Raw genomic sequence first — 21439 nt, forward strand, 5'->3', positions numbered from 1 at the left:
CAACTAAAGCGTTGTAGCTCACAGCTTTGTGACAAGATTTTATTTTTAGAAACTCGATCAACCCTTAGCATGTAACTTAATTTGTTGCATATTCCTTCATCCTTCTGATTTCATGCTGGTAACCTGAAATGAAAATAAGTAGAAACTTCCAGCAAATTGGTCGACTTGTAAATGTATGTTAGAACGACCGTTTCAGCGGTGATGGTTTGATCTCCACGTTTCTCTCGTGTTTTCTCTTTCGGGAGCAGTTGACTCAGGGATAAGAGTTTAAGAGCCTTCGACCTGAAGACGATAAAAATGCAGAGATTATTTAGATCTGTATGAATTCTAGTATCGCAAAATGATGGTTTTCAAACAAGTAGAATGAGAATACTCGGTATTTTTAATGTCAATGAAAAGATGCCATTCAAAGGGGTAGAATGGGAAAACTCTATTTGATTTTTTTTTTTATTTTGAAATAATTTGTCCCATTAGTTTGTATAGTAATTTATTTTTTAATATCATTTTTTATTTACGTTCTTATCTTTCCAGATTGTAATCCGCATGATAAATTCATACTCAAATGTGGCATATTGAATCTTCTGATTTTCATTGACACCGGCACGATCGATAGTAAAGTAAGCGCGAGCTTATTGAGTATATGTATCGCTATTAGAGTACCTGTTTGAGTAATAGAGCACCTCACTAACGTAACATAACCTTACATAACGTATATGCTTATCTATGTAATAGTGATGATTAGATGAAGTAAAAAATAAACGAAGTGAAAATTGAACATTACCATTAACATTGTCTGCCTACTCAAATACATGCATGGAAAGTCGAATCACTATCTGCTCACTCGAATACCTTTATGATTACTTGATTAATTATTACGTGTTTATCAAATACACCCGACAAGGCAACCCCGCTCAAGTCGTAATCGCCCTTAATACAGTCGTTTACACAGACACGATATCAAAATTCATAAAAAGTTCGCACTTCAGTTCGGTAGCTGTTTTTTTAATTAAAAAAGTGATCCGATTTACCCCACAAGGTGGGATAGTGTGGATCACTATTCTATTAGGTGCTTAGGGTCTGTTTCTAATGGTAGTAAGGTAAAGTGAGCTTATGCATCAGGCACTAAAAAAATACTGTTTGCATCATCATAGTTAGCAATATTTTGAAGCGGAACATCTGTCAGGGATACTTCGAGGTGGTTAAAGTAATTTTTTATACTTCCAAAATCAACCAATGTCTGCTTCATTTTATACTCTCGCAAAATCTTGCCATGATTTCTGGTTGACGAGCCAGGGAGCCTCGTATCCGTTCTCGACACGGCGTATTAATTTTTTCTTTCACGACTTCTTTTATTATGTATGCTTGTATTGACACAATCACAAACATCACTTGCTGTATTAGAGCAGCCCTTTTTATAAACTATAATAATACAATAATATTATAACAATCAATTACCACTCAACCATCTCTCTTCTCTTTCTGAGACGGCGGTTTGTCTGTCATGTTTCAGAGGATTTAAATTTTTTCTCACTCCAACGAATTTTTGTTTGAAGAACACCAAACATCTCTGTAGCTTTCCTAAATGACATTTTGCCAGTTTTGATCTGTTCCAATACACATTTCGTGTCTTCCTCAACCTACTAGTGACCTATCGATGGTCTGGTCCTCTTCACTAAAGTACGAACCATGGTGGTCCACTTTACCCTACAAAAACAAACATTTCTATTTTCAGGTAAATTTTAAAGCGACTGAACTTGATACAGCATGAATAAAGAGTCGAAATAACCTTAAAAGTGTACTAATTCGAGTCATGCTATTGACAGGGGATGAAATCTCTCACATCAGATAGTAAGATAGAAAATAAGTTTTTAACATATTCTTAAATTAGGTGAAATACGGTGTTTCATTTTAACATGAATTTTAACTTAATCGTATCACAGATCACAATACCACACATGTAAACACCACAATCCAGTACCTTCTCAAAGACTTCTTAAAGTAATTCCAGAATAATCCGCTAAGTACGAGGAGAGGATAGGCACAGAACTGTTTGAGTGGTCCACTTTTCCTCCCATGGACCATTTTACCCCACTTTACGGAACTTAATGAGAGCTCTCATCCTAGGATAACGTGTTGAAAAACCAAAAAGACGTCTTTTTCATGTTGAATTATGTAAATATTTCAAAATTTTGTGTATAAGTACGTCATTCCATCGAGGTTTTCAGTTCCTGTTGCTCCTTCGTCGCTCTAAATTGAAAAAAAAATCCCTTCGCTTCCAGAAATTGACTTATCAAATTCTTTAAAAGTCATCGTTCATCCTTTAATGAAGCCGACTTCCGTGCGAGCAATTTTTCACTTAGCGCTAATTTTCCTTTGTGGAAGGTACTTCCTCTTTACCTTTGGTTCAATGCACGGATTTGTAGCACACATCACAATCGACGGTAACGTAAATGTTTTGAACGAACCCATTGCATCTTTCCTTAACCCTGCGTAGGGCGCAGCCGATCTGGCAGGCACTGGCATTTTTTCTGGGCGATTTTTACATTTTGACTTGCTTTGTATTTGTACATAAATTAAAACTCAAAAATTTAAAAAAATTATTTTTCCCTAATTGTCTACATCCTGTACCTCCTGCAGGTGATTCGTAAATTTTGGTATAACTTATTACGGTGACATTTAATTGAATGACAGTTGCAAATACGAAAAGTGACGGTCAATGCCAAACCAGCCGGCCACGGTGACGGAAAAGTCCTCTCCTGCCAAATTCGAATTCGAACTCGAACCCACAGGTCGTGGGTTCGAGTCCCGCCTGGGTAGGTTGCCCCTATCCAGGGCAATGGTTGTTCGTTCACGTGTAATATTTGTAAAACTTGTTGAACACCACGATGTAAATGGCCTACGAACATATGCAGTATTTGTTGCTATGGGAATAAATACAATAAATGCGGCGTTTTAGGGATTTTTCCGTCATGTGCTTGTCTGGCTCACTGCGCCCCGGTTTTGCGAATCCCGGACCGCACCTGTACGCAGGATTAAATTTTTAGCTTGACTTCTTAACTTTTTCGTCCGAAATTTTTCCGTGATCATCTTTCTCTTCTAACCTTGTTCCGTTTCTCTCTTCTTTACAGCTGCCCACCGCGGCCTCCGACACAGGCTCTCGCAACCCGAGGGGTGGCGTGCAGGGCCATGCGTCGTCGGCGGGAAGTGGAGGCGGCGGCGAGGGACAGCGGTCGTCGCGGACGAGGGGCAAGCCGTCCCCTCACCGCACCCCGACCGCCTCCTCCTCCGCCCCCGCCGTGCCCCCGGGCCACCGCCGCTCACAGCAGGCCCCGCCCCCTCCCCCGCCGCCCCCCGCCTCCGCCTCCTCCGGGGGCAAGGCGAGCACGGAGGACGAGCCCCGCATGCGACACCTCCTCCTCCTCAACAACAATAACAACAACAACCAGGGAAGGATCAACAACAACAACGGCGCCGGCGCCAACTCGGAGGGCTCCGAGAACGACGGGGCGTCGAGGAAGCGGAGGGAGGCGTGCGGGAACAACAACACGCCGTCGCCTTGCTCGCTCAACAACGGGAGCAGCATTGTCGGCACCACGCCGCCCATCCCAAGGGGGAAGCTGCCCCTCGATCCTGAAGGTGAGAACTGCACCGACCCGTCATCAAGTATAAGCTTACCATTTGAATTATAATTATCAATGATGCATCGGTGGATATTGCAGTCAAAATTCTCGCTGCTTTGCAAATCCGGATGCCTTCTGGACCCACCGAAATTGAGGTTGTGGCCAGCAGTGGCGCAGCAAGGGAGGGGGTTTTGGGGGATAAACTCCCCCCCCCCAGAGCTCAGAGAAATTTTTAAGTTTAATCCATTTTACTTAATTGGATTGATATTACTAATAGAATAGTGTAAGGATAAATGAAATACCCCTCAGAAAGTCATAAAACTCACCATTTTGAACCATTTATCTTAAAATTCCGCAATTTACTAATCTCGCACCTACCGCTTATCCTGGTGGGTATTCCATACCCCCACACATCCCGGTATTAGTTGCACCTAAACCCCCCCAGCCTTAATTCCTAGCTGCGCCCCTGGTGGCCAGTGGCGGATTCAGGATTGGGACATGGGGGGACTAAATGGGGGTTAACTTGGTGATAATGGGGGTCCGAACAGATCACCATTCTACTCAGTGTAAATTGGATACCCAAAGGGGGATGCACCCCTCTAGCCCCTCTCTGAATCTGCCACTGGATGTAACATACCAAAAGCATGTAAAATAGGCTCTTAAGTTTAGAACTTATTTGTATTTCAACTTGTTTAATTAGGTAAATATTTGGAAAATATAACTAAATACTTTTGTGCATAGGGGTAACCACGAGATATTTTGATTTTATCTAGTGGGTGTTTTGACCAATGGGGGAAGCGATAACCCGCTAGCCCCCCCATCCCCATACATCCGTCTGTGGGTCTGAGAAGCCAAGGAGTTATTAGTGATTTTTTTCTAAACAGAGTTAGTACAGAAATTAGGATAAAGGAAACAAACAAGGTCAACTACATTAAGTGGTGCATTAGATTTTCCGCTCAAAGTCAGCACAAAACAGAGACTCACTCGTATCCCATGGCCACCAATATCTTGTATATTTATTCAATCAATTTCTGTACCTAACTCTGTTTAAAAAAATCACTTGTACACCTTGGCTTCTCACCCCCTCAATCATACTTCTTGCAATACATAATTGTGGACTCCATGAACTTGTACTGCCAGCATTACGTACTACTCAACTCCTGGAAATTGTCAATGTCTACTGCTGTCCATTTAAATTAATTGATTCTGACTCGAAAGTAAAGAACCAGTGGAAAAGAGAACCAAAGAACTGAACCAACCCATCTCTAATTATTAGCTTACCGTTTGACTTATAATAATAAATGTCATCATCCAGTGAATAAGTAATTCATAGTTTTGTTGTGCAATTTTCCTTGTGAAATTTCAATGTGTTTCCTCTATTTCATGCTCGACAGCACTTGTAAAATTGGTGCATACCTTCTGGTGGCCTCCTCTTGTTATTCTTCTGCTATTTTTTTCCTCTAATGTGCTACTAAAATAGTCTGGTCACACTAAAATTATACTTCTTACAATGCATAATTGTGGACCTCATGAACTTATTCTGCTAGCATTATATACCACTGCTCTCCTAGAAATTGTCTATCTCTGTTGCTGTTCATGCAGATCACATTTTACTTATCCTTTCCAGTCACTTATTAGGTAATCTTGAAGTATTTAATTCATAGAAACCACGGTATTCAACAATTTACTTCATATATGTAATGCATCAACAGAATGCCATCCCTATGGAAACATTTTTAAGACACCCTAATGTTAACAAAAATATCCTGATTATATTCAGAGATGAAAATTTTAAACATGGAAAGCTTTTAAGAAAACCAATTTATTCCTTATGAACCACTTTCATTCTTCATCTCAAATGTCCTCAAGATGGGCAAAGGAGTACATGAATAGATGAAAAGGAATTAGGGGGGAAGAAAGATCAATTATTTATGACTATATTTCATTCACATTGAGTTTAAGTCATACAAAATCACTCTGAGAGACTGAAACACTGTAAGTTGTTTATGATTATGATTTTTGAATTACATAATTACTCATGACTTTCATTTCATTTGCAGAGGCTGTCAGGCAAAGTGGTTCATGCCTTACAGAGTATGAGCGCAATGAAATTGTGGCCTATCCAGAAGTCTGGTACCTTGGCATTGGTGCTTGCAAAATTCATGGAGAGGAAGGGGGTGCTAAAAATGGTGGATTTGATGATGCCCTTGGCAGCTACAACAAGGTGAGTTAATGAAGTTTATCCACTTAAGAATGTAAAAATTAAGTAGAATAATTCATTGGCTTTGGTGCTAATTAATTGGTGAACGTCTGAAGACAGAAAATCCAATATCCCAATTGAAGATGAAAGGAAAATATCTAGGAAACAATTTTTCACTTGTCTTGAGCAATCAAGTAGGACAACAGATTTTAACCTGCAAAGGGCTAGGTAGAAATTGAAATCAAAATTGCCTTAGCCCGAGCAAAGGTAGCTCATGTGTTGTTACCAACTGTTGAAAATAATGGATAATGGACTACTTCACTGACCCTATGTTGTTTGTTTACTTTTTCACAGGTCCTCCATGATCATATTGCCTATAGGTATGAGATTCTTGAAGTTATCGGCAAGGGCAGCTTTGGCCAGGTGATAAAAGCCCTTGATCATAAGACTAACAAGCATGTTGCCATCAAAATAATAAGGTAATGTATTAAATATTACTCTGATATCACAATTAATATTTCAATAAATGATCTACTCAATGTTAATAGACCAGAAATCCCTCCTGACTGAATAGGAAAATTTCAATGATCTCTCGTTCACATGTAACCAATTATAATTATTGACCAAGAAAATGACTCCTTTCAACCCAATGTGCTCTTGTAAAGGAAATTCTTGAATTCAACAGAAATAAGAACATTGATTTTGTGCTAGTATTTAAATATATTTGGACCTACTACATGTTAAAATTTAGTGATATGGAGATTCAATGAATGGCCAAATTTGTTTTTATATCCAAGCCTCATTTGAATATTTTGTCTTATTTCTCTCATTTAGCTTTTAATTCTAACAATTTTAAGTTTATATTAATAGTTAATCATCTGTGCCTCATTTTATGCATACTAACAGACCTTCTCATTTGATATTTTTTTAGGAATAAAAAGCGCTTCCATCACCAAGCTCTTATTGAAGTCCGTATTCTTGATCATCTACGTAAGAAGGATAAGGACTGCTCCCACAATGTGGTGCATATGACTGAATATTTCTACTTCCGAAATCATCTTTGTATTAGCTTTGAGCTAATGAGGTAAGTTATTGAAATTTACTTTGCTGAGTACCAACAGTATTAAAAATTGGTTTGAAAGTTTATGAATGCATTATTCAACTCATTTTTGCCATGCAAATTTTTGTATCCACGTTATCAATCATCTTTTCCTCCTCAGCTTGAATCTTTATGAATTGATAAAGAAGAACAATTATCAAGGTTTCAGCTTGGGCCTAATCAGGCGATTCGCTCAATCGTTGGCACAGTGCTTACTTCTTCTGTATCAGGAGAAAATCATTCATTGTGATCTCAAACCAGTAAGTATTTTAGTCAATCATAAGTGCAATTCCTTTTGTGTAGTACATCTCATTTTCTGTTCTTCAAATTGCAAGAGTCTTATATTCTTTTGAAAAATGTTTCAACTTTAAATCAGAAGCACAAGCTAAATTTTGACAAATTCAGTGAGCAATATTTTCCAGCGGGTATTATTAGTTGCTGTGGATATTTTCCATCATGGAATATTTCTACACTACTGTTGTTTATTTAATTTTATTAACAATAAGATATTTAAATTCATTGAAGCATAATATCAGTGGCAATATAAGTGTGATAGGGTGAATCTCGCAGTGGAAAAAAAATAAAATTTGAAAATGTGATATATGTGCTGGTATCTCTAAATGATCATTCATCATATTGTTGTCGTACATCATTACTTGTGACATACTTTTATGGTTACGTGGTTATCAATACTATCTTATCTCATTACAGGAAAATGTACTTTTGAGGAGACGGGGTAGTACATCAATAAAAGTCATAGATTTTGGTAGCTCCTGCTATTCCCATCAAAGGGTATACACCTACATACAGTCCAGATTCTACCGATCTCCTGAAGTCATCTTGGGACTCTCCTATGGTCCTGCTATTGACATGTGGAGTCTTGGTAAGTTCAAAGGAGAAACAAATCTGCCAGAATAATATATTTGTAATTATTATTATTATTATATTTAATAATATGTCTGTGTTATGTAAGCTTTTACATACATACTGAGAAGTAAGTTTTTATATACTAAGGATTTAAATTATTTCTTTTATGGATGCTGAGGGTTTACCAATTTTTATATCATTTCTATATCTAAAGTTACTGAATACTGCACTGTCTCAATAAAATTATTGCAGAAATTTTCCAAAATTTGTATGACAAGGAAGATATTTTCATGCTGCTCTTTCTTTCTTAATTGCAAGAAATCAAGTGAAAAATTATTGTAATAAAGTTATTTCAAACTCCAACAAGAATTGATTATTTATAGCTAATGATGAGGTGAAATAGTAGGAAACCGGTAATTACATTGTGTAAACCTAATGTTCAAAACCAATTTGAGTTGTAGGACCAAATTCAGCTGCTTACCTAATTCATCTACTACTACATACTACCTTACGAGCCACCTTAATATGCGTGTGGAGGGGGTTTTAGGACACCTTCCATTAATTAATAAAAAGGAAATCCTCCAAAGAATTTCCACCTTTAAAAATTCCACCAATTTTTAAAGTTCTTTATTGTTCAAGGGAAAAACAAATTCCCAAACTTATCCATTCGGCAATACATATATCTCTATTATTTTTTGTTTCTGTTAGACCTGGAAGTATTGTGGGGATCTGACATGGTGTTCTCCATGTTGCTCTAAAAGAATTCTATCCTCAATTGCTCATTCAATCTAAGGGTTGCACACAGCCTCTGAGTCTCTTGCAGCTCCCTTCCGTAATTGTTTAACATCTGTGCAATGCTTTCTGTGTGCCTGAAAATTTTCTGTACGCCCAGAATTCATTCTGGTTATATTTATGCACATATAATTTTTCTCGCATTAATTGCAAAAATTTTTTTCATTGCAAATATTCCAGGCTGCATCCTCGCTGAGCTTTATACAGGGTATCCATTGTTTCCTGGTGAGAATGAGGTTGAGCAACTAGCTTGCATTATGGAAGTTCTTGGCCTACCACCATCTAGTTTGTTGAGCTCAGCAACACGCAGACGCTTGTTTTTTGGTAAGTTTCTTCCATGCATATCAATAGCCATTTATTGATTATGATCATGTATCACAATTCTTATCATAAGTAGCATTTTATGAGATGATTCAACTATAGTATAGTATTGGAATTTGCCAAGGAATTTGTGGGAAACTTCAAAATTGTTTATATCATAGAGGAGAGGCAGTTAAATGGAGGTTGGGGTTGAATAAAACGTTGCATATACTTTCCTATTTATATTTAAAAAAGTGTTTTGTATCTGTTCTTGTTTATATTCAGTTTTTCAGTTCATTTTATGTTGATATTTTTGCAGATTCAAAGGACAATCCTCGTTGCATAACAAACAGCAGAGGGAGACAAAGAGTTCCTGGTTCAAAAGACTTAGCCACAGCCCTGGACTGTAACCACCCTCCGTTTGTGGATTTCATCAGTCGATGCCTTGAGTGAGTAATTTTTTTCTGAATTTCACGAATTAATAAAATTAAATATTGCCAGCTTGTGACATGCAAGCAATCAAGACACCCTAGACATTTTGGTTTTTGAGTGATTGTCACTGCGCCAAAAATTACATTTATAATTGATGGCATAACGTTAATGCAATCATTCTTATCATTCAAGCATTTTTATTTTTATCCAAGTTCAAATATCTGTCAAGTCAAATGATTTTTTAGACTTCAAATTCTATCCTTTTGTGTGTGCATTAGCCACCCATATAAATTCTCTAACCCATATAAATTACCGCAGCAAGCATCGCATCTACCTTTGCAGCTGGTAGGTAGCCAGGGAGGTTGCTGTAGGTACCACTATACTCCCTAAAAAATTTTCAGCTTTCCTAAAAATATAATTTGTATCGACTAAACACAAGGTTAGTGTGAGCATAATTCATATGGTGACCTTTACTATGATTTTCTGGTGAAAATGCACAAGATTAAAAGATGATGGTGTCATTGGGGGCATAGGTGGATGCAGGGGGGGGGGGCACGGGGGCACGTGCCCCCCCCAGACCCTCAAAAATATGCAAGATTTTTAATACGGTCCCATTATCATTGCATTCGTTTTGTATTGCGAGGTATCCTTGTGCCCCACCCAGAACAAAATCCTGGATATGGCCTTGCTTGTGCCCCTCCCAGAAAAAAATCCTGGATCCGCCCCTGATTGGGGGATCACCACAGGCTGAGCGCAAGGGTGAGGGACATAGTCAACAATTGTGGCACACACGCACACTCACCAACACAATTTATATTTGGGTTCAAAGTAAGCAATATTCAAAATAAAAAGAAAATAAAAGTACCTCTCATCACAGGGGGCTCCCTGTCACAAGACTTGCTTCAAAAAATAAAGAAAACTTCCTGAAATTCGGCACAAAGAAGTCTAATGAAAACAGCCAGGAAATAAATAAAAAAAAACAATGTTCCCCCTTGCTGCATGCCCTTTCATATCTCAAACCTGGCCATTGGGGAGCAGCAGCAGATGACAAGAAAAGCAAAAAACATATGACAAAAACAACAAACCCTGTTTAGTTTAAAGTATACCGGGGCTAGCCGCGGTGATAACTTTTACGGGAGTCACCCGCAATGCACAATCGTGCGAAAGATCCACGGAGAAAAAATCATTCGCCTTGACCGGGATTCGAACCCGGATCCCCCGATTTCCGGTCGAGTGCTTTAGCCAGTTAAGCTACCGAGGCATCGTTCTTCCCTGTGGATATTTTCCGGACACTACCAGACTAGGTGTTACTGGACTGCTGAGCATATGATGCCACAAGCAGTCCAAATCGTGCGCACAGCGCCACAGCCGGAGAGCAAGCCCGCACATAGAACACAAAGAGGTGTTCGCTCTAGACTAGTTGGACTGCTTGTGGCATCATATGCTGAGCAGTCCAGTAACACCTTGTCTGGTAGTGTCCGAAAAATATCCACAGGGAAGAATGACGCCTTGGTAGCTTAACTGGCTAAAGCACTCGACCGGAAATCGGGGGATCCGGGTTCGAATCCCGGTCAAGGCGAATGATTTTTTCTCTGTGGATCTTTCGAACAAACCCTGTGTTACACCACAGTATAAAAACCTGTTTTACTCATTAATGCATGTTATTTTCTTTGGGTTTAAGTCTGTCATCAAAGTAGTCTATTTGCCCTTTAGCATTTATTCACCATTGGCATTTAAATGGGAAGGTTGACTTGCATTGGACCAAGCCCCTTTAACCCTCAAAATAAATTTCTGGCCCCATGCCTGTATCTCCCCAACAGTGAATATGTTTTCTGCATTCGCAGGTGGGACTCCCGCAAGAGATTGACGCCACAGGAGGCCCTAAACCATCCGTGGATCCTCGCCACGACTTCCAACACGGCAGCCATCACCAACTCGCTGTCGCCAAATCCGCCGTCCCCCTCTCATGCTCCTTCGCCACTGCGCAACCCCTCCCCCCCCTCTTCGTCCCCCTGTCCTCCCTCTCCCCCTCCGAGTCCAATAACATTGCCAACGCCCCGCAAGGATGCCGTGCCCCCCTCCCCACTCTCGCCTCGCAAGCGAACCGGAGGAGAGCACACTGCTGAGAGCAGCCTCGACGAAGGGGTTGAGGACAAGGACGAGCATGACCCCACCCTAGACGATTCCGGAACCTTCCTCCCACCGATTCTATGAGCGATGGGAACAATGGTGGTCAGTGCCTGGAGAACAATTGGAGAGGCATGGCAACATTCTGGACCATGCATAAACCTACAGCCAACAGTTCCATGCGAAGGTTGTTCACACTCTTGAGTCATTTGTGGTTTCTTTTCGAATGGTGTGAAAAAAGAAATTTTCCTCTGTGTCATGAACAAGGAAATTTATAAATTGATAGGCCAAGGATGTATATGTTTAAGCTAGATTGTGGGAAATGCTTTTTTTCATTCAAGTATGTACTGCATTAATGTTTTAAGCCTGGCCTTGATAAGTTTTTAATTGTCATAGTGTACGTATCTGTTATGTTCACTCTGTGTATTAGTGAGAATATGAGTTTACTTAATGATGTTTAAGTATTCCAAGCCAAAATGATATAGTTCCCAAAAATTATAGTGTGTATTGAACTTTTTGCTTGACTTAATCTCGAATGCTCCCAATGTTTTTAATACTTTCTTCCGACGAAAAAGTTTTTAAGGAGTAAGTTACCAGGTAATTAGTAGGATAAAATATTAAGTTCGAGTTTCTTTCAGCCCTTGTGGATTGTGAGATTTAAATGACTGCAATGGTGAGAAGTTCATTCGTAAGAGTGCAAAAATGTTACAGTGTGGTGGAGCCATGAGCCCACTAATGTCACATCTACAGGACTGCCATCATTGACTATACAGCCACAGTGTGGTTAGGTTTTTATACCATAACCTAAGTTTATTTAGGTTAAACAGACAAGTCAAGAAAAATAACCAGAGGAATGCTACAAATTCTATGCATGCTGCAGTGGCACAGGCGGTTTGCCCCATTCATTCCAGGACGTTCAATTCTTCAATGGTCATGCAGTTTGACTGATCCATATTTTTTGCATCAAGATGATATTATTCCCAATATATCCTCTTCATGATCCTGGCATGGAAATGTACAGTCATGTCAGAAAAGTGTGTCATTGCTAGCGGCCTTAATGATGATGAATTACCTCTAGGAAAACCAGGTATTTCTCCTGCAGACCATTGCATTGAGTTTCTACTCATAAGGTTTGCTAATGTGGTTGAAACAGTAACCTTCTCTGGGGGGTGCGGTGTGTAACAGGTCTTCACTCATCATTATACTTCAATTGCCCGAGAAAGTGAACAATAGTCTATGAATTGCTTAGTTTAGTTACGTTGACATGTGGTAACTCAAATAATAAGCAATTAATGGTGGTAATGTGTGAGATGAAGTTCATTTTATATGTAAAATTGAAGTTGATCAGCTTGTGACTTTTATTTTAATAGTTATTCAAGAGCAGTTACCAATAATTTGGTATACATTTTGTCTGTTGAAATTAATTGTTTTATTGAGGTGCTCGTTGAACTCATGTAAAAGTGATAAAAAGACCTCCATTTCTGCATCAAACTAGAAAATGTTTATGGCAAATGGGGCATTCACAAAATGTGTGATACTGCATGCATTTTGGCATGAATGCTGGGCCTAGTGAACATTCCATGTGGAGACTCATGCCAATGCATCGAATGCTTCCTTATAGACCTGACCTCATGATTACCACAATCTGTGTGTTCTCTTTGACATGAGAGGAAACATTTTGTGATAATGTGAGACCCTGAGTGATAATCCCCTTGCATGTTAACATGTAACTGTTTCTAAATAATGCTTTTTTTTATCCTACCAAGCATTAATTATCTTGGTATCATGGCTAAAAAGTAGTCTTCCAAGACCAGTTTCTGTAAATAAACTTGAACTGGATTTTAGCCTCAATGGAAATGAGGTGGGAACAAGCAAATCAATTTTAAAAAAACGGCAGATTATTAGTGCTTAATGGTTGCATGTTAATAGTAATGTATAGTTTCCTAGTGCTCTGATGATATGGAATTGAGAGTTACCATCTTGGAGTTTAGACTGATACGCACTACATATAATGGGGATAAAAATACTTGGAAGTAGTGGACCGATAACTGGAGAGGACAAAGAGAAATCTTTTTTATAAATCGTGTACTTCCCTTGTCAACAGCAGGTACATTTGGTTTCTCAATAACATCAAATGATTTTTAAAAACCTTAATAAATAGTGAACAATAATGGGCTAATTCTACCGCCAGGTAAAACTAATAAATATTCATCATCAAATAAATGGTAGCTGATGAAATATATTCCTTCCTACATGGATCGCCAGAATAAGACAATCATTGTGGGTGAATGTCCATCATGGAAAGAATAAAATGAGTTAAACTTGGCATCCGTGCTGTGATCGAAAGCATTCCATATCCTTTACCTTCCGTCATTAAGGTTAGTCAAGGAAAAAGAAGTCCCGTTATTTTCATATTGTGTACATAAGCTAAATTTTGGCCAGGTATCCGTGGCAGTAGGTCTCCAGGATTTTATTTACTCTTCATCGTAGTGAAATGATTTCAAGTTTTTCAGTTACTACTCAGCAATAAATGGGATATCCCTATTTTATCGGCAAGTGCTTCCAATTCTTCATTATGGGTGAATCCTTTGCTTTTAATTTACTAAATAAATTATTTTTTTTAGAAATCAAATATGATGGATGGTTTTACCAATATTCTCCATCAATTAATGCATGTCTGAGTTTTGGGCCTAAACATACCAAAATAAGATAGGACTGTCAGCATCAGTAATTCTTGGATAATCCAGATTTTAATTATGATCCCCATGCATAGTATTTTCAGCTCAGTTAGGATTGGTCATCGGCAAGGATATCCCGTCTTCAGGAAAAATGTTATATTTTAGTCATTGAAGAAAATGTATGAACTCCTATCGATATCATTATTCTTTGACTTAATTTCACACAGGGTCACAAATGATTTTTCTTAAAATTTCAGAAATATTACTCGCAACTGTGTAATTAACTGTGTTTAAAGTGGGGTGCCATTTTTAGCTTGATACTCCTAGAGGCATTTCCTATGAAGTACTTGTCTAGTTGAAATCTTTGTCCAAGTGCAACTAGCAATAGTTTTATCAGGGTGTTGTACAATCCTGTACGTACATGTCTGTAATCCATGTACTTGCATTGTTTGAGAAATTGGGATGCTGTAATTCAATTAACTCAATTGCATCAGTTTTTTTTCAACTTTCTTCTACAAAAATTACTCAGGAATTTTTAAAATATGGGGCATATGTTTTTTACTGTTTCACAATTTTTTATCAGCTAGTTTCTGGTGTTAATTGTTTTTAAATTTCTCAGTTGTGAAAAATTTTAATATCTTTAGGTTTTATTTATTGTCTGTATTGAGGTTTCTGGAGACCTACCCAGTCCAATGATTTAAATGGCATTAACTAAAATAGCACTGTCACAATCATACTCAAATTATGTGATCATCTTAAAGCATGAGATAACATATATATTTAATAATATAACTGTGGCTATGTTAATTGTATGATTCTTGTAAATAATGTACCAATTAAATATTAAATTGATTAAAAACTGCTTCCTGTTTTATATTTTTTTCCACTGTAACAACTTAATGATCCTCATAGGTCAAGAATCCTGTAATTGGTTTGATGAAACTCTTCATTCAACTCTCCGATCAGCTTGTATTTTCACAATGTGTGTATGTAATACATATATCCTCTCTTTTACATCTTTCATCACTTGTTTTATGTTAATAATTTGAAGCTTCCTTCAATGGGAAGTGTGATTAGCCTTACAAGGAAAGTCCCTCAAGTGTCATCACCAGATCTCGTTCAAATTTTGCTAGGTGATAAGAAATGGATACCTATGAGATGTAGTTTTGGTTTCAGCTCCCAAGGCTCAGTTAGTAACAGAAAACGCCTAAAATTATGCATCATGCAGTACAACAATACACAGTAAATAAGGAGATCACTAATGAAGATCATTTTATGCGGGTTGCATAAAGTGCTCTTCATCTTAGCATCATATTATAATCAGGACTATTGTTGTGCTGGGTATTGCATAAATCTAGGCATTTTCTGTTACTGTCCATCACTAATATCTCGAAAGGTTTTGAGTGTTGGAGTTTGAAACCAAAACTTCATCTCACGGGTATCCATTTCAAGTCATCGAGAAAAATTTGAACGAGATCCAGTGGTGACACTTGAGGGGCCTCCCTTGTTAGAGGTAGAGCATTGGGCTGCCGTTTTATGAGTCATGGGTTCACATCCCAGGTAAAGGCTTTCTGCCAAACCATAACCTCGAAGTGAGAGAGAGGTGGCCCAGGGAAAGGAACTGCCCCCCCTGACCTCAATGTATAAAATCCATTTGCCTCTGACATTGTCTTGGGTGAGCACCAACCTCTCCTATCCAAACTAACCTTCAGGTTGAATCACTGGGTGACTGATTTGTTCAATGATTTTCTTAGTCAAATAATAATGCTTCATGATTGGTCAATTACATATTGCATCCTATTCCTCTTTTTTCTCAATTCTTTCCCTTCTTCTCTACATGAAATAGGTAGCAAAAGTATACAGTGTGTGATAAAGAAAATTCATTCACTCTTTGCACTTGCACTTGCTGATGCATGACTGGTAACAGATTTCGCCTTCGGTAGGTCGCTCTTTATTGAGGTCTACTGAATTTTTCGGAGCTAGAATCTCAATATCATCTTCATTTCTTGAAGCCACTGGAGAAAGGAGGAGAGATAGCATAGGACAATGCTGCAGAGGCAAGAGATTGTCACCATTCTAATGGTGCTACATTTACCCCCTATGGAGACTGGAAGTCTGTCAAAGTGAACATGGTTGTCAAAGAGAGTCAAAAACATTAGTGGCTCCTCCAGTGTAGGCAAGGTTGATGTATAACTTAAATGGTTTACTAGCTTCTTTTGCAAAACTTTTCCATGGTTTGGAAGGAAATGACTTACTACTCAACCACATTTTTTTTCCTCTACTGATTTCAATTCAGTGATACTATTTTCATGGGGATATAAAATAAAAAATCACTTGTCTTACACCTTTATAACCTGAACCAGAGGGGGAGGTGATTAGGAAAGTGGTTTGGGAAGGAAGTAAGGTGATTATTTGAAGGCTGATGTATCACTTTCAGGGGCTACTGAACTATGTACTGGTGAAGGGGTACCTCCCGGAAGGAAGGGGAAAAGGGTAAATAAGGAACTCGACGGGGTAAAACAAAAAAAAAATTCCCCAGCCTATGGCGAGTTATTTATTACATTACGGTAATATAAATGAACAAGAAAATGGCCGTGGTAGTGGTGGAGTAGGGCTAGAAGGAGGGGGTAGGTTGACACCGTAGGCACCGGGCCTGACTGGAAGACCGCTGGGCAGCGGCCCGAGCTGCAGCAACGAAGCAACAATGGCACACATTACAATGTGGAAGCAGTCCCGTCTCGTCCCCAGGAAGGCCTTCTATATGCCCCCACAGCCGGCGAGGGGGGGTGTCTACTGGCGTTGTCCTGCTGGGTCCTCATTTGACTCCCAGGGGGGGGGGCAAAACCTAAAACCTGCCCCCGAACGGCCAGCCAGGCCGACCTCGAGCCAGCATGCACGGCTCACTGGGATCGGGAGCCATAGGAATGGTATTGGCCAAAATGAAGGGAAGGTTTTATTTAACCCTTAGAGTGCCAGAACATTTTTATGTTTTGCATGCTGACTGTGAGAAAAAGGTTTTTCAACATTTGACTATAGGGTGGTTTCCTATTTTTTTTATTGCCTAAATCTAAAGATTATTACTCCTGGAGTACACATTTCACTCTTTTAGATTTTTAAATGACGATATCTATTTTTCACCATTAAATGAAAAGTGAAAATTTTCAAGCGTGCGAAAACGCAACGGCTAAAAATGAATGCCGGGAAAAGCCCGTGTGACGTCATTCTGGTTCCCGCTGCCACAAAGTGAGGTGACCTTGGGGCGAGGACATGTGCATCGCTAGGCGCAGGCTACTGATGCAAGCCGCTAGCAGGTAGCAAAGTACCCTGCTAGCAGGTATAGCTTGGCTTAAATAAGGATTATTAATACCCTATCAAACGAAGGAAACATTCCGACAATAGGCAATTGTAATAGGTGATTATTAAGACATGTTTCCCTGATCTCTGTGCCTCATGCATGCATTGGTAATCTCAGACGATGTAGAACTCTTGACTACTCGTATAGCATCTGGGTCCCTGTGACGTCACGTGGAGTGGAATCGCATGGCCACCAATGTGGCATTTTTCAAATAAGTTTAAAATTGACCATTGCCATTTGTCTAAACCGGTATTTCTAAAACCAAATAATTTGTATATCATGAATACACTAATGGTGGGTAACGAATCGCAATCAATGCCTTTCATTTTCTTTGATGAAGGAAACTACCCTATCGCTTGACTACCTGCAGCAGTTTCCCAAAATTTTTATTGCTACCAGGATATCTTTTTGGCATTTCCCCCACCGTGAGGATCCCTAAGGGGATCTTTAACTCTCCTGGGCCAGCCCGCATGGTAAGGAGTGTCCTGGGATTTTCTATCCTACTGCCCATTTCACATTGTCTCAAAATTGCTCCACATTGTTAATTTGTCTACGACAAGTGCCGAAACCTAGGGTAATCCATTGGTAAGAAAGAATTGGACGGATTGCCCCACTCCCTGTGAGACACCTGGCCAGAATAGAGGGGAAAATATTTTCTGCATCTCTCCAGCTCGGGCTGGTAGCTAAAATCACGAACTTCCACAGGCCAAGGGTTCAGCAACTTTGTACATAGTCATGCACACAGATGCAACTTCACTCAAAGGATGAAATTCTCCATGAAAATATCCTTTGGCCCCAGCTAAGTCAAATTGTTTTTTTCACAGCAAATTTCATCCCTTGTGTGAATATTATTTCTTCATATGCATAGGGTGAAGTACCTACTTATGTTCCCTGCTGTGAAAGCAATATGGGCCAGTGTACAGAGGTTGTAAAGGGCCTCATATGGAGTCATCTCTTGGGAAGAGACCAGTGCATGAGTTAAGGTTCTTCATTATGAATATCCCATGGTGTGAGGAAGAAACGGTGGGTTAGATGAGAGCTGCAATCTGCCAAAGCTGATCTATAAATGGGATGATGTCAAATGAGTGTTTGGAGTCAACGCACTACAAACTATAAGGAAGAATTTTGCTAAAAAACATTTAAACCAATTGGAATCTGAAACAAGTGAAATTATTTTTTTGGCAGCATAATCCCTCAGTGTTCATATCTTTATACTTTTGTGCGTCTAACTGCATCCTGAGTCTCATATTTATGAGTGTTTTAACATATGTATTTACCACGGCGGATGCCAATTGGCATCAAGCTGATGCTGATCATGGAGCTTCCTGATGCCAATGGGCATAAACAAAATAAACAGAAAAGGAACTTTGCTCCTCACCAAACTACAACAATGCTGCCGCAATAAACATGTCAGGTAAATTTTCTTACCTTCACCTTTCCAGCTTTCACAGTATCCTTTGCTAAGCATACGGCCCATTCCTGTTACTTATACCAAACTTCCTCAATCAATGCTCTCTCTCTGTAATTATACTGTGCAATTCCTCATTAACAGCATCAGAAACCATTTGAACATGCATTTGTTCTCATCCGCACCTGCATCTCAAACATCTTTGAATTATCCTCTACCTCTGTAACGAACTAATACTGACATCTATTGTAAACTTCTCCCATTTTTTATTAACATACTATTAGAAGAGATAGAGATAATCTGTTGTTGAAGGAGGATGTTCACGGGAGAATAAAAGTGACTATTTGTTAAAAATTCGATACTAATACAAATAAAACACATTTGTAAATTAGCTTACAAACACTTTTTTAGCTATCCTTGAAAAATATATGCTAGTTTGATAAAAGTTTATGTGTAAAGTGTGAGATAAAAGATTGATAAAATCAATACAGATATTTAAGTGGATAATACTCCAATCTTTCATATATATCCTATCGAATTGCAAACACCAATGTTCTTCTTGAATGTTGAAGTGAGGAAGTAATGACACCATTAATTGTTTTCCAAAATATTTTCTGCTTCTATAAAAAGGTCAAAATTTTCAGAAAAATCTTTTTGAGTAAAAATCTGAGTTAATAATTCTGTCTTATTTGAATCAGAAGAATGGAAATGATCGAGTATCATCCTGAAGTCTAAGAAGTGATGTGCACGAAAGGTTTCCTTCTTTGAAACCGGCGCCACACGCAGTTCAAAACAAAACAAAAAAGACACGAAATCTGTTGCAGGCGGGTTTGACGGCGAATTTGAGTCCATGTAGTCAATTCACAGAACAGAGAGCACGGTACAGTCAAATAAATTGGTGAGTATTGGCGAATGATAGATATTATCATAAATTATGTTATTCTGTCGTACCCATTAAGGAAAAACAATGCTTTGCATTTGCCGCTGGGTATGAGTAATCGACTCCAGGTTGTTATCCGCACCACGCAGGCTTACGCATGCTTAATAAAAAGCGGGACTGGAAGTCAGGGGAATTGTATTCTGGTCTGCGGAAAACATCAGAGGCGTAGAGTAAAGGTGAAAATAGTTGTTAAGCACGCAGATCATCGCTTCGTTTCTACGTTCAGGTGTGCAGTTTGTCACGGGCGGTGGGCAGTTTGTTGGACATTGGCAACCCTTTTTTGCTGTCGCCTACGAGAGGAAAACGTTTTTCATGCTATGAGTAGCATAGGAATATTTTAAACCTCTCTGTACGGAGCTCTTTTTTGGGAGGAGTTACCCTGGTATTCTCGTCCCTCCGGTTTGGGACCCAACTCAATGGGACACCGGGCCATTACCCCAGCCACTGGTCTAGACCCTTTAATCCTATTTTTGCACGAGTCCACATTCAACTTGTTGCGTTATCAGAGTTTTTTAAATCAAATATTGCTTTTGGTTTTTAATAATTTACCCTTCTATAAGAGTAACTAACATTTTTTTAGCATTATGGAATTTTTAATGGATTTCTAGTTTTGATAATAACAAAGTTAGTAAACACAAGATACTGAGGCTCTGAATCCAGAAGTCTGTTCTTAGTAACTGTAAAATTTCATTTAAAAATTGCTCAAGCACAGGACAAAATGAAGAATTCATTTCAAAATATAAAAAATTGGAATATGCAACAAAATGTTTCTTTGCAAAAACCATTGACAATGTAACCACTTAACAACAAACTCCTACAAAGAGAAGTATCATAACTGAGTGGGAGGGTCAGCCTTGGAGGGTTGAGGAGTGGCCCTAAGGTCTCACTAAAAGGTGCTACACACGTTCCGACTTGATCACCTGACACAACCAAACTCCCCGACCATACCTGTTGGGGCTAGCTCTACAGATGTCCAAACCAATCCACCCTACCCAACCAACTTACCAAATATTCCTCAGTACACTACGTGATCATGTAGATTGAATTTGGTTTCGGCTGGTGTTGGCTATGCATTTTTAGCCAATTAGGTTCTCATTGGTGACATAAAAAAAGGAGAAGAATATGGGCAAAGAAATGGCTGCTTGAATTTTCAATCTAACGATTTGATCATTGGATTATTCTTCCTCATAGGATAATTCTCAAAAGTTGTTAGAATAGCTATGGCTGATGCCTGGTTTCGCTGATGGTAGGACCCGCCCACCTTTGTGACGGTGCGGGATTCCTCGTCCCTTCCCTTCCTCCCCTATCCAGTCCCAGGAGGCTTCATCGGGCTCCTATTGCGGCGGCGCCTCCTTCCCTTCTCCTTCCTGTCCTCCCCTTCTGGGTGCAGAGGTGAAAAGCTCGCACTTGTAGACTCTGCCCCGGGAGTGTATCCTCGCGAGCCCTCCCTAGGGTTTCGTTCCATTTGCTTGAAGTTTCACCCTTGTGAATTTTCTTTGAGAATTGGATGTAAATGATTTCCTAAATAATTTGAGGATGGACGAAGCGTGTTTCATTGAGTTGCTTGGCAACATCAAAACTCAAATTGATTGCAAAAATAGCCGATAACGGTACACATGTT

The 21439-nt window shown here is 39.1% G+C and overlaps 1 protein-coding gene and 1 non-coding gene across 4 annotated transcripts in view; both read left to right on the plus strand.

The window, feature by feature from the left end:
- Positions 1 to 14977, plus strand: part of LOC124167561 (dual specificity tyrosine-phosphorylation-regulated kinase 4-like) — a 227703-nt gene extending 212726 nt beyond the window's left edge. For all 3 annotated transcript variants that reach the window (XM_046545528.1, XM_046545530.1, XM_046545529.1), the window contains 9 exons: positions 3129 to 3636; positions 5681 to 5844; positions 6175 to 6299; positions 6752 to 6904; positions 7041 to 7179; positions 7631 to 7802; positions 8759 to 8902; positions 9198 to 9327; positions 11155 to 14977. In XM_046545528.1, coding sequence (XP_046401484.1) covers positions 3129 to 3636; positions 5681 to 5844; positions 6175 to 6299; positions 6752 to 6904; positions 7041 to 7179; positions 7631 to 7802; positions 8759 to 8902; positions 9198 to 9327; positions 11155 to 11524 — 1905 coding nt within the window. In that variant the 3' untranslated portion in view covers positions 11525 to 14977. The remainder of the gene's footprint in view (positions 1 to 3128; positions 3637 to 5680; positions 5845 to 6174; positions 6300 to 6751; positions 6905 to 7040; positions 7180 to 7630; positions 7803 to 8758; positions 8903 to 9197; positions 9328 to 11154) is intronic.
- On the plus strand, positions 10817 to 10889 carry Trnas-gga. Its single transcript has one exon. It is a non-coding gene; the product is annotated as a tRNA-Ser (tRNA).
- Positions 14978 to 21439: the final 6462 nt, after the last annotated feature.

This window comes from Ischnura elegans, chromosome 11, assembly GCF_921293095.1.
Source record: "Ischnura elegans chromosome 11, ioIscEleg1.1, whole genome shotgun sequence".
NCBI classification, from domain to species: Eukaryota; Metazoa; Arthropoda; class Insecta; order Odonata; family Coenagrionidae; genus Ischnura; species Ischnura elegans.